General features: G+C 44.9%; 2 protein-coding genes across 4 annotated transcripts in view; one reads left to right on the top strand and one right to left on the bottom strand.

The window, feature by feature from the left end:
• Positions 1–7: 7 nt before the first annotated feature.
• On the bottom strand, positions 8–7,673 carry Rpain (RPA interacting protein). Of its 3 annotated transcripts, XM_036198036.1 has the most exons (7): positions 6,764–7,673; positions 5,298–5,468; positions 4,141–4,201; positions 3,185–3,296; positions 2,969–3,032; positions 1,734–1,874; positions 8–157 (listed from the first exon to the last, which is right to left on the bottom strand). In XM_036198036.1, exons 1-7 carry the CDS (start codon positions 6,842–6,844, stop codon positions 128–130), a joined length of 660 nt encoding a protein of 219 aa, XP_036053929.1. In that variant the 5' UTR covers positions 6,845–7,673; the 3' UTR covers positions 8–127. The 3 variants fall into 3 exon arrangements, with proteins under 3 accessions (XP_036053929.1, XP_036053931.1, XP_036053930.1); XM_036198037.1 differs by lacking the exons at positions 8–157; positions 2,969–3,032 and having other exon boundaries at positions 1,802–1,874; XM_036198038.1 differs by lacking the exons at positions 8–157; positions 2,969–3,032; positions 3,185–3,296 and having other exon boundaries at positions 1,761–1,874; positions 6,764–7,271.
• Nup88 (nucleoporin 88) overlaps positions 7,346–12,944 on the top strand; it is a 46,797-nt gene continuing 41,198 nt past the window's right edge. Inside the window, exons 1-2 of the mRNA XM_036198035.1 lie at positions 7,346–7,671; positions 11,338–11,507. Coding sequence (XP_036053928.1) covers positions 7,369–7,671; positions 11,338–11,507 — 473 coding nt within the window. The 5' untranslated portion in view covers positions 7,346–7,368. The remainder of the gene's footprint in view (positions 7,672–11,337; positions 11,508–12,944) is intronic.

Raw genomic sequence — 12,944 nt, 5'->3', positions numbered from 1 at the left:
GCATAGATAGATGTTTGAACAGTTTTAATGCAAAATAAGTTATATACAAGAGGCTTGTGCATGCAGAAGCCCTCTCAGAGGGAATGAGTTGTTGTCAGCCCAGCAGTGAAGTGTGAGGCCAGGATGACTAGAGGATCACAGCCCAAGTGTCACAAGCCTGAATTAAACAGAAAACAAGTTAGTGTAAATTACATTCTAGCCATGAACCATTAGGTGGGCTGGTCTTAAACTCCTGGGCTCAAATTATCCTACCTCAGCTTCCCAAGCAGCATACATTGCCATTCCTGCCTGCTTGCTCTTTAACTGCCCTTTCCATCCTCTACAGTACTTGGTCTGAAACTGACATTTAAAAGAACTTGGTACAGACTTTTAATCTCCAGCACTGGAGAGGCGGAGGCTGGCCCATGTAGCAAGTTCCAGACCAGCCAGGGTAGACCACATTTCCCCGAAAAAAGAATTTAACATGAGCTCTGCTACCATTTGAAATTCTACAAGGCTGATGTGCTATTTCTCTTTGTGTGTGTGTGTGTGTGTGTGTGTGTGAGTTGAAAGATGTCTCCCTCAGTTGCTCTCTATTGATCAAGGACTCTAGCTGAACCTGGAGTTCCTTGATTGGCTAGTCTGTAGTCAGCTTGTCTCAAGCATCTCCCTGCCTCTGGCCTCGTGAACTGGGGGATTATAGGTAGCCAACATGCCTACATGGCTTTTTTGTTTGTTTTATTTGTTTGTTTTGTTTTTCAAGACAAGGTTTTTCTGTGTAACTGCCCTGGCTCTCCTGGAACTCACTCTGTAGACCAAGCTGGGCTCAAGTTCACAGAGATCTGCCTGCCTGGGATTAAAGGCATGAGCCACCACCGCCCAGCACCTACATGACCTTTTCCATGGGTTCTGGGGATCCAAACTCAGGTCCTCGTGCTTGCAAAAGACCCACCTCAGCACTGGACTTACTTTCTAAGAAGGCAGAGGCTGAGGCCATTTGGCCTGTGCCTCTTCAACTCTTCCGCTTTAATTCACTCACCGACTCAGTGGAGAAAAAACATACAAGGGTGTAAGAAAAACAAGTGGGAGAAAAATAGTCCTTGTCTTCAGAAACAAAGACAAACAGGTTTCTCCAGCAGAATTAAGGGAAACATGGTGTCAGGTACAGCTGGAGCCCAAAAACACTGGACAATTTTATGTGTGGTTCAGGTTATTACTGAGTATCTGGCACACTGTAGCACTCTGTGACTCCAAAGTTCCCCTACTTGGGACCTGGAAGCTATAATATGTCATATATACTAACACTGCTTCCCACAGCAAACTCATTCCATATGCTTTAATTCTTCACATGTGTGTGCTCAAGCACACTGTATGTTGTGGAAGGACAAAAGACAGTTTGCAGGAACCGGTTTTCTGCTCCTACCACATGAGGTCCAAGGCTTGAACTCAGGTTGTCAGGCTTGGTAGCAAGTGCTCTTACCTACTGAGCCATCTTGATAGCCCATCTGTTTTTGAGACAGGTTCTCACTATAGTCTAGGCTGGCCTTAAACTCCTGTTTGGACCTCCCTGGCACTGGGATTATAGATAAGTGCTACCACACCCAGCTGATACTTCCTGTGAAGTAAATCCCTCAAAAAAACAAAAAACAAAAAAAACAAAAAAAAACCCACCTTCTTCTAAGCCATTAATTCCACTAAGAGGGGAACAGAATTGACTGCTGATGGGCAACTGACTAGATCCCATAGAGGCTTACCAGGCAGCTCATTAGAAGACTGGGCTTTTCTTCTGTTCCACCGGTGACTGAAAATTCAGGTGTGTGGGGACAGTGTACACTGTGCTCATTTATGTTATCCTCCAAACAGGTACGAAGCTTCTGCTCTGTCAACCCTGGAGACTGACAAAGTTCAACCACAACTAATTTAGATTTTTTTAAATGCTTTTTTTGTTTTTGTTTTTTGGAGACAGGGTTTCTCTGTGTAGCTTTGGTACCTGTCCTGGATCTCGCTCTGTAGCCCAGTCTGGCCTCGAACTCACAGAGATCCACCTGGCTCTGCCTCCCCAGTGCTGGGACTAAAGGCATGTGCCACCACCCGGCTTAAAATTTTTTTGTACTGGTGTTTTTGCCTGTATGTATGTCTGTGTGAGGGTGTTGGCTTCTGGAGTTACAGACAGTTGTGAGTTACTATAATGGGTACTGGGAATTGAACCCTGGTCCTCTGGAAGAACAATCAGTGCTCTAAAGCCTGAACCATCTCTCCAGGCCCAACTAATCTTAAATACTGTATAACCAGCTGGTTGACAACCTGAATCACCAATCAAGACAGTTGATTCTTTGGAGGCTTAGACTGTTGGGAGGGATTGTAGTCAGGTGGTAGAATGCTCGCCGGCAAACCTGAAGCGCTGTGCTTCTTTCCCAGCACAGTGAAAAGACCAGGTGGAGTGGTACAAACCCAGCACCTGGAAGGGACGTCAGAAGGTGAGCAATAAGTGAGTCTGAGGCCAGCCTGGGCTACTACTAGATTCTCCCTCAAAACAAGAAAGGGGGATCTGGAGAGATGGCTCAGTGTTTAAGAGCACTTTGCGGCTCTTCCAGAGGACCTGGGCTGACAGCACCCACGTGGCAGCTCACAACCACCTATAACTCCAGTTCCAGGGGATCCAACACCCTCTTCTTACTTCCAGTACACAGACATACATGCAGGCAAAACACAGGAAGTCTATCTGGTAGGAACAGGTCTTGCTTCCTATTGGCCAAGATGCTGAGGAGTCCTGGCTTTCAGCCCCATGGACCCACTCTACCATGCTTTCCCTGGCAAGATGCACTGACCCCTCTGAAGTCCTAAACCAAAATAACCGTCTCTCAGGTTATTGCTGCAAGATCCTGTCATTGACAAGAAGGGTAACACATAGATGTGTACAACTGACTCCATACCACCACCAGAGGCTCTTTAATACAGTCGGCGTAACGGGATGTGTGTGGACACTTACGTGACATGGGATGTACAGGCCACACGGACACGTGACCACACTGTTCATTATTCTCAGGTTGTACCTAGAGACAGAATTAGGATTCCCAGATAGCTGTGGTAACAAGGCCTGGTTCCCTATACCTCTCAGTCAATAAACTAGGGGGCAGAGGCATCACCCTCACTTTGGAGTAGGGAGTGAGAACCGATAACACTAACAAGATTTTGAAAGCCTTACTTTATACACACAGGACAGATGAGGGGGTTTGCTTCCCACTCAGCCAGCATGCTGCTGAGACAGTTGTCATCGAACTGCAAGCTCTTCTCATACTCGCTTATGATGGACTTTTCTGCAAGGCAAAGGCCAGGCTTCTTCTGCACCCGTACGGCAGGTACGGGTGTTCTATTTTACAGATAAATGTGAAACCTAGTCAAGATAAGGCTATATGAAGTAAGTCACCGTGATATAAGATGCAAAACTGCACGCTACACACTGCTCTCAGAACCTCAAGAAGCAGATGCCCACAAACTCATGGGCAAACAATAAAGAGGGGATGAAAGCTGGCCCTTGGGTGTATACGTAAAGAGGTGCCCGTGCATGCAGAGTGACAAGTTTACCTTTCAAGAGGCAGGTTTCGTTACGCTATCCTGGCCAGTCTGAAACTGAGGCTCAGTCACCTTCCTGAAAGCCCACCCTCCTCCATGAGATCACAAGCAGCTGGTCCTACAGCCACAGAGCTCAGGTAAACGAAGAAGCAAGAGGCAGGGTAAAATAAACATGGACACTGCTTCCCAGCTCTACCACTGACTAGCTATGGGACCTGTGTGAGGCTACTGCTTTCTAGTCCAGCTATTCCCATCTTTCACAGTAGTTGGAATGGAGGGAACAGTATGATGGAATGAGAAGTTCCTGGCACAGAGCAATGGCCCTCACTGTTGGGAAGATGGACGGCCAAGATTTAAGAGTCCAGACAGCTTTCTGGACACTTAACTGTTGATCAAAGTCAAAGAACAGGAATTAAGAACTAATCCTAGGGCTGGGGATATAGCTTTAGATTTTGCCTCCATGCCAAGGCTCTGGGTTTAATCCCTAGCCCCCAAACAATCTAAAACAACAAAACCAATCCTGAGTCAAGGAAAGGCCAGTGTAAGAGTAGGTGCATGTAGTTAGGAAAGACTACATCCTGGCATTACCTTCATCACACAGCTCCTGTTCGATGTCCTGCAGCACAGCTAGGTCCCCTGGCAGTCCCAACTATAAGAGAACGTGGAGGGCAGGAAGTATAGCTCAGATGAGCAGCACTAGCCCAGCATGCAAGAGCCTGGGCTTAATTCCTGAGCATGGCACAGACAGACAGAGCAGAAAGTGGTGTCCTCACCTTCCATGTGAAGTATTAATTGGCCACCAGGTCCCATGGGAATTTGTAACTGAAAGCTGCCTCAAAGACCCCAGATTTACCTGGCAAAACTGATCTAGTTTGCATGCAGAGTTTGCTGACAGTATAGTAATATGGCCATGCTAAACTAACAACAAATGATCAAAGTACCCACCACCAAATTGAAGGGAGATAAAATCAGGCAGCAGGGAAGGAAAAATCCTAAGACTGGCCATGTGAAAAGGTCGAGTCTTAGAAAAGCTGTTTTAGCTTCTGCAAAGCTGGAATAAGACCGACCTGAGAGGCCTATTGTGAGCACTGACTGTGGTGATGGTATGCTGATCATTTAGCATACTGTAGGACACACAGATGCCCCTGAAAACGCATCATTATTATACAGTGCTTTGATGGTTTCAAAGGTTTTCATGTTTTGCTACACAATTCTCATAATGTTTGTGCCATTTTTCTCTATTTGGTGTAAATGTAAAAACTAAGGCTCAAAGAAACACAGTAAAGTTGTGAGTCAGTCAAAATAAACAGAATTCCTAAATCCTGATGTTAACCCATAGCCTTGCCTGATACACTGTAAACAGTTTTCTGTGGACACACAACTCCAAACTCTGATTGGCTGGAATCAGAATGTTGCTGTAGACATCCTTTTCAAAGAGAGGCCCCTAACCCATTCCTAGTGAGTCAAGGTTTCCAACGGGGAAAGCAAGAATGGCATTTTCTTCCCTTTTAGCTTCATAAGTTTAGTTTCATTACAAGGTTGCATCGTGCCTAAAGTCCAGTATTGCAGAACCATCAATATAGAATAATCTACTCAGAAGGAGAAAGGCCTGAGCCAAAAGGCTCTTAGAATTATGCCTGGGGGCTGGGAAGGGGGTAGGTTGAAAAAACCTGGATAAACAGAAAGATGTCACCAGAAGTTCTTTGTGGAGTAGCCAGCCCCTAGCTACAGGCCCCTTGCCTGACCTGAATCAAGGCCTCTGGATAATTCTCTACTGACTGCAAAGAATTCCACTCTTCCTCCATCACTTCTTGCACAAGCAATCTGTCTGAGGCGCTCGCTGGTGTACCACTTGCAGCCTGGCGGTACTTGTTCAGGAGCCTGTGCCGGCTGTTTCTCATTCTCTCGAGACATCCCTGGGAGGGGCGTGGGGGGGAGATCAGAACAGTAAAAGAAAGAAAAAGTCAATTCTACTAAAAGAGAAAGAAAGAAACTCCAATTAGTTCATAAAATATTAGAAGAACTTTAGATGCAAATTTTCATATTCTCAAGTCCTCATCCTCACACAGACAGGTAAAATCACAGTGCTTTGCTCATGCATCTACAGATTCCTATATTTTAGATTGTATCTTGAATGCAAGCAGTTGGGTACACAGCAGCACCTGCATCCACAGAATGACCTCAGTTATATGGCTTCCTGTACTGTACATATGGTTTTAGTAATGATCTTCTACAATAGTACTTCTCAACCCTGCTGATTTTTTTTATGTGCATATGTGTGTGCTTGTATGAGTTTATGTGCACTGCTTGAGTGCAGGTGCCCACAGAGGCCAGACAATGGCAAATGGTAGATGCCTTGGAACTGGAGTTACAGCCACCAGGTCTGCTGCAGGAGCATAAGTGCTTAGCACTTAGCCATCTCTCCACCCCCAACTCAGGACGATTTTCGGTTGTCACAGCTCTGCTGGTAGAACTGCTATTGGCTGATGCCATTTAGGAGGTAGGCCAAGGAATCTGCATCTAAGTGTTCTACATCGTACAGAACAATCTCCCATAACAGAACTTTCCCCTTCTAAATGTCAGTATTCACGGCTGAGAAGCCCTACTCCACATAATATTTCCAGCATTATGGTTGTTTTTTCTAGAATATATCCACTCCTTTAGAGACTGCTGAACAGAGAGCTATGCTATTTCTCAGAGGGACTATTTGACTTCAGAAGGCGTACTACAACTCTCCTAACAGTAACTGAGATTCTTCTGACTCTTTAGAAGAAAAATAACTTCTATCTCACAGGACATATGAATAAAGAGTGCTTCTCTCTGTAACTCAACATTAAGTGGTGGTGTCACAGCAAGCAGCAGCTACCGCTGTCATGACACTTAACATTTTTCTTTCCCAGAGCTAAGGACGGAACTCTGGGCCTTAGCAAGCGCTCTACCACTGAGCTAAATCCCCAACACTTAACGTTTGAAACAAACTCGAATCTAAAAACAAAGCTTCCTGGGATAGCACCTACTCCAGCCAACAGCTCGAAGGGCAGCAGGCGGTGGCCAGGACCCAGCTGCGGCAGTAGTCTTGAGTTGGAGATCCATCTCGCTGGCGAGGCACTCCGGGCACCTGCTTCACGACCAACAGTGAAGCGAGGGAACAGAGGACAGTGGTCCTTGGGGCAGATTAGGGAAATGATTACGATCCAAATCTCACACTTACCTTCCTGAAAGCTTCTTTCCAAGGCGGCGAGCCCACTTGTTTGTACAACCAGCGGTGCGGAGACCCCGAGGACTCGGCCATCTCTTAACCGGGGATGGCTCCCAAATCCCCGCCCCCTAGCCGCGCGCAAAGGATTCCGGAAGTTCTAGTTTCTGGGCCGTGACTGCCCTTCAGGTCCTAAGGTCTTCTAGGAACTCTCTGGTGTCTATCCCCTCACAGAGACAGGCTTAGGGAAGGAAATCCAAGGATGGTTGAAGTCGTGACTGTTGAGGAGTCAACGCCATCTGGGCTGAGGGAGGCGAGTCTTGAGTGAAAGTTCTGAGTTTATCCAGAGGGAGGCGTCAGTAGACAATTAGATACACACATCCCGTTCTTAACCCTACGCACTGGCCTTCCAAAGCCGTCTCTAACCCCCGCCCCGCCCACTTTGGCGTCATTCTGCGGCGCTGTAGTTTGGCTTTCCTCTAGTGATGCCTGCCTAGGGGGCGGCCCATCCCTCGGGATTCCCGCTCGCTGATAGGCTGAAGCCGTGAAGTGCTGGTCGCGGATTGGCTACGCGCCGCGGCGGGGCTGAGCTCCCAGAACCGAGGGCTGTTGGCTTCAAGATGGCGGCTGCCGAGGGGCCTGCGGGTGATGGCGAGCTGTGGCAGAGCTGGCTCCCTAACCACGTCGTGTTCTTGCGGCTCCGCGAGGGCCTGAAACACAAGGGTCCAGCCGAAGCGGAGACACCAGCGGCTTCGACTTCTCCCTCGTGCCCTCCTCTGCCGCCGCATTTGCTGACGAGAAACCTGGTCTTCGGCCTCGGAGGGGAGCTCTTTCTGTGGGACGCAGAGGACAGCGCCTTCTTGGTGGTTCGCCTCCGAGGCCCCAGCGCGGGCAGCGTGGAGCCCCCTCTCTCCCAGTACCAGGTGCGCCAGTCCGTCTGGAAAGCGACCCTTAGCGGGCACCTCACTCAGCTTGTTGGTTCGCTTCCCGTCGTGGTGGTTTGGCTCTGGAGCGGGTGTGCTGGCGGACTTGAGCAGGCGGAAGAGCACGTCCGTCTCTCAGGTTTTTATTTCTAGCCGGCAAGTTTATTGTCTCGGTCACTGCCAGGCACTTCGAGGAACTGGTGTTCTGAGTGTCTGGGAGAAAAGAGAGGTCCGTGACATGATAAAATAGTCGGAGCTCTGAAGAAGACAGCAGGATAAGTCCCTGTGTTTTGTTTTGGTTTTTGCCCCTTTGGGCGCTCGCGGGAGTGGGAAGGGTTTGTTCGTTTGTGGCTGTGCAGGGAACCATCGCACGCGCGCATGCACACACGCCCATTAACACATCCATAGGGGAAATGCACACACACCTTCCCCTCCACGAGGGGAAGCACAGGAGTTCCAACTCTGAGCTAGGTCTTCAGACCTTTTTGATTTGATGAACCAATGAATGGCATGTGCAGGTTGATAGAATTATTCTAGACTTGCTGTGACCGAATACTGCTTTATTGAAGTGTTCGTTTGTAGTGAACTGATTCTCTTTTAAAGACTTTACCCCCAAGTCAGGCGGTGGTGGCACACGCCTTTAATCCCAGCACTCGGGAGGCAGAGCCAGGGGGATCTCTGTGAGTTCGAGGTCAGCCTGATCTACAGAGTGAGATCCAGGACAGGCATCAAAACTACACAGAAAAACCTTGTCTTGAAAAAAAAATTTCCCCCCAGTACTATATATATATATATGTGTGTGTGTGTGTGTGTGTGTGTGTGTGTGTGTGTGTGTATGTATGTGTATATGTATTTATATATACATACATATGTATATATATAACATAATTCTTTATTGATTCTTTGGGAATTTCACAACATGTACCCAACCCGCTCACCTTCCAGTCCCTCCAAATCTGCCCCTCACCCCTGTAGTATCCCCCAAAGTAACCTCCCCCCAAAAAATTAATTAAAAATATAGAAAGAAAAACTACTTTGCTCCTTTGTTAGAGACTTTTTTTAAAACCAGGACTGGTGCACAGGTCTTTAGTCCCAGCACTTGGGAGGCAGAGTCAGGAGGATCTCTTTGGGGTTGAGCCCAGCCTGGTCTACATAATGAGCTCCCTGGAGAGACCCTGTCTCAAAAAGAAAAACAGGAGCAAACAAACAAACAAGAAAAAAAAAATCCAAAATGTGGCATTCATTCCATTGCATGAGATCTGCTGTGTGCCCTGGATTCATTCTTGTTGATAGTGATTGATTTTAACAAGGTACAGTCAGTGCTCTTGAGAAACTTGGTCAACATTTACACATTTACCTGCTGTAAAATTCCCATTAAGACTAAGTATCAGAAATTCATGCATTGTTTAAATTAATTATTTATTTTCTTTTCTCTGGTCTGAGACCACTTATGTAGCCCATGCTGGTTTGGAGCTCCTGCCCGAGTCTCTGAGTGTTGAGATTACAGGTCTGAGCCAGGCCAGCGTGTGTGTGTGTGTGTGTGTGTGTGTGTGTGTGTGTGTGTGTGTGTGAATGATGACCCTACGTTACCAGACTGTTTGTGAGTGAGTGATGACCCTATGTTACCAGACCCTGTGTATGTGTAAGATGATCCTATGTTACCAGACTGTGTATTTTTGTTGTATTTTCTCATTTGTAAACACCCAAACAGAGACTGTGTCTACCTTATTTTTTTATGTCTAGCACTTGACATAAACCTAGAGCATGAAAGAGCTCTGTTAATATTTGGTGATTTTGTTTTTGTTTTTGTAGGTTTTTTTTCTTTAAGACAGGGTTTCTCTGTGCAACCACCCTGGCTGTCCTAGAACTTGCTTTTCAGACTGGGCTGGCCTCGAACTCAGAGATCAGGCAGATCCTGATCAGAGCTGGAATTAAAGCTGTGCATCACCACTGCCCAGCTCTGCAACAGGCATTTAAAGACACACTGGCTTACAGATACAAAAGCAATTAGAAATCTTATTATATTCAAAAAAGCCTTATCTTAAATGATTTTGGCTTAGCATGATTCTCCATACAAAGGTAAATAATATATTGACAGTCTCATCATTATTTACTAAGAGTAAAAAGAAAAAGTAGTAATCTGAAATGGTCATGAGAAAAGAGACGGGAAGTACCAGTGTAAAAGTGAGTGTGATGCTGTCACAAGTAATTGGAACTCCCTTAAAATATCACTCTTTCATACCATGCCTACATAGATAAATCAGTACTATTTTCTACAAATATCTCTCTCTCTCTCTCTCTCTCTCTCTCTCTCTCTCTCTCTCTCTTCTTTTTGGTTTTTTGAGACAGGGTTTCTCTGTAGCTTTGCGCCTTTCCTAGAACTCACAGAGATCTGCCTGGCTCTGCCTGCTAAGTGCTAGGATTAAAGGCTTGTGTTGCCACCACCCCTGCTAAAAAACTCTTGAAGCAACTCTGGGGTTTCACTTTGTAGCATTGGATGGCCTGAAACTCAAACAGAGCCACCTGTATCTTCCTCCTGGATACTGGGAATAAAGGTGTACACTACCATAATTGCCCTGAAGCTATTCTTTATTCTACAGAACTGTTTATAAAATGTTATCTTTTATTAGTACTTAATAAAATAAAATAAAGTTATTTATTCACTAAGTATCAAGAGTCTGCTTGATGCCAGGAATACAGAAAAGTAAAACAAATCTTAAGTAGTGCCTGCTAGGTTATATGAGGAGGCAAGTTTTTGTGTTTTGTTTGCTTTGGGTTTTTGTTTTGTTGTTTTGTTTTTTTGAGACAAGGTTTCTCTGTATATAGTAGCACTGGTTGTCCTGGAACTCAGTCTGTAGACCAGTTGGCTTTGAACTCAGTGATCCTCCTACCTTTGCCTCCCAGAGTTCTGGGATTAAAGGCATGTGCCAGCATACTGCCTGGCTAAAGTTTTTTGTTTTGTTTTTAATTTTCTATTTATGAATGCTCTCTCTGTATGTGTGTATGTACTATTCATGTGCCTGGTACCCACAGAGGCCAGAAAATGGTTACAGAACCACCATGTAGGTGCCAGGAATTGAACCCATGTCCTCTGGAAGAGTAGCCAATACTTCTTATTAACCACTGAGCCTGGTGTGTGTGTGTGTGTGTGTGTGTGTGTGTGTGTGTGTGTGTGTGAATACAGGTGCTCCAGGAAGCCAGAAAAGGGTATCAGATTCCCTGGAACTATAGTTACAGACTGTGAACTAAGAATGTGAGTGCTGGGAACCAAACTCTGGTCCTCGGCAAGAGGATCAAGTGCTTTTAGCGGCTAAGTCATCTATCAAGCACCCAGAGATAATTTCTTGGGGAATAATCAGTTAATAAAACAAGTATTAGGCCGGGTGGTGGCAGCGCACACCTTTAATCCCAGCACTCGGGAGGCAGTAGCAGGTGGATCTCTGAGTTCAAGGCAAGCCTGGTCTACAAAGTGAGTTCCAGGATAAAGGGGGGGGGGGGAACGACCCTGTCTGGAAAAAAAAAAAAAAAAAAAAAAAGTATTAATACTTATCCAGAATGCTGTTATTTTGTAACTATAGAAAATTAAAGCATGATTATGGTTTCAAGCAACTCCCAAATATAGTAACATTAAAATTAACTATTTTTACTAAATTGCTTTAATTTCAGAGATTACTTTGCATAAATCCACCCCTGTTTGAAATTCATCAAGTCTTGTTAAGTCCAATGCAACATCATGTAGCACTTATAGGAATGAAAGGACTTATGGCATTAGAATTACCTCAAAGATGGGGAAAGGATTCTGAATTTGAAGGTGGAAAAGCAACTGTGAATTGTAGGTAAGTTGCATTTCCATTTAGTGTTTAACTGTAACTTGCTAAGATCAGAGGTTGTTAAAATGTATTTTGTGTGCTACTATTGTAACATTTGAGCATTCATGTGATCCTGCAGACTGGCTTCCTGTGTTGCTATTGCTGTTACCATTTTTTTTAATGTGTATGAGTGTTTTTGCCTCCATTTATGTACATGCACTGTACTGCTTGTGTGCCTGTAACCCAGGAAGCCCAGAAAAGAGTCAGATCCCCTGGAACTGGAGTTACAGATGGTTATGAGCTGCCATGAGGGTGCCAGTCCTGGGTCCTCTGCAAAAGCAGCAGGTGCTATCAACCACTGAGCCACCTTCCCAGCCCCTTTTGTTACTATTTTTGAAGAATACTGTATTAATATTTATTTGTAATTGCAAGAAACGATATCAGTCCATTATTTTTACAGAAATAGCTGAAAGTTTGCAGTTAGGTGCATGAGCTTAAGAACTATTCACATATTGAAGTAAAGTGTGTGGATTAAGGATTTTGTCTGTTGATTAACATCTTCATTCCAAGATACCATTTATATGTCAGGCCATTTTCTGGTCATTGCATTTTGTACTGTAACATCATAAATATACCATGAGCTACTCATGCCCTAAGGTACATCAGTTTGTCAGCTGCCAGTCACAGAAAGAAAACATCTAAATCAAGACTCATGGCTTCTTCTAAGTTTCAAAAAAAAAAAAGTGGGGGGGTGGTAGTGGTGAGGGGAGTCTTAATATCTAATATAACAAAGCCTGCCAAGTAACAGCCCTTCCCTGCTTCCCTGCTCCACACAGGGATGAACTTGGGACTGCAGAACTGCAGAAATATGATGCTCAACTTTCAGTTTCTTTTTTTTTTTTTTTGAGCTGAGGATCAAACCCAGGGCCTTGCACTTGCTAGGCCAGCACTCTACCACTGAGCTAAATCTCCAACCCCAGTTTCATTTTTATGCATATACACACAAATTAAAAAATAAAAATCCAGGCAATTGGGAATCTAAAAAGTCTACTTAGGGGCTGGAGAGATGGCTCAGAGGTTAAGAGTACTGACTGGTCTTCCAGAAGTCCTGAGTTCAATTCCCAGCAACCACATGGTGGCTCACAACCATCTGTAGTGAGATCTGGTGCCCTCTTCTGGCCTGCAGGGATATATTCAGGCAGAACACTATATACATAATAAATCAAATCTTTAAAAAAAAAAGTCTACTGAAAAGAATATAACGTGGAAACCTAGACTTACCTTTACCTCTATAACATAAAGAAAGTCTACTTGAATTGCTTAATAGTATTTAGATCACTGTTTCTTAATTTTCAGAATAATCATATCTGCCTTTATAGTTTCCTTACTACATAGATTAGTAAAAAGACTAAACAAGAGGCAATATCAAAACACATTTGTAAGGAACTATATAAGCTGGGTATG

Source organism: Onychomys torridus, chromosome 8, assembly GCF_903995425.1.
Source record: "Onychomys torridus chromosome 8, mOncTor1.1, whole genome shotgun sequence".
NCBI lineage: Eukaryota > Metazoa > Chordata > Mammalia > Rodentia > Cricetidae > Onychomys > Onychomys torridus.
The sequence above is the reverse complement of the archived record's forward strand: the minus strand, read 5'-3'. Positions and strand labels throughout refer to the sequence as shown.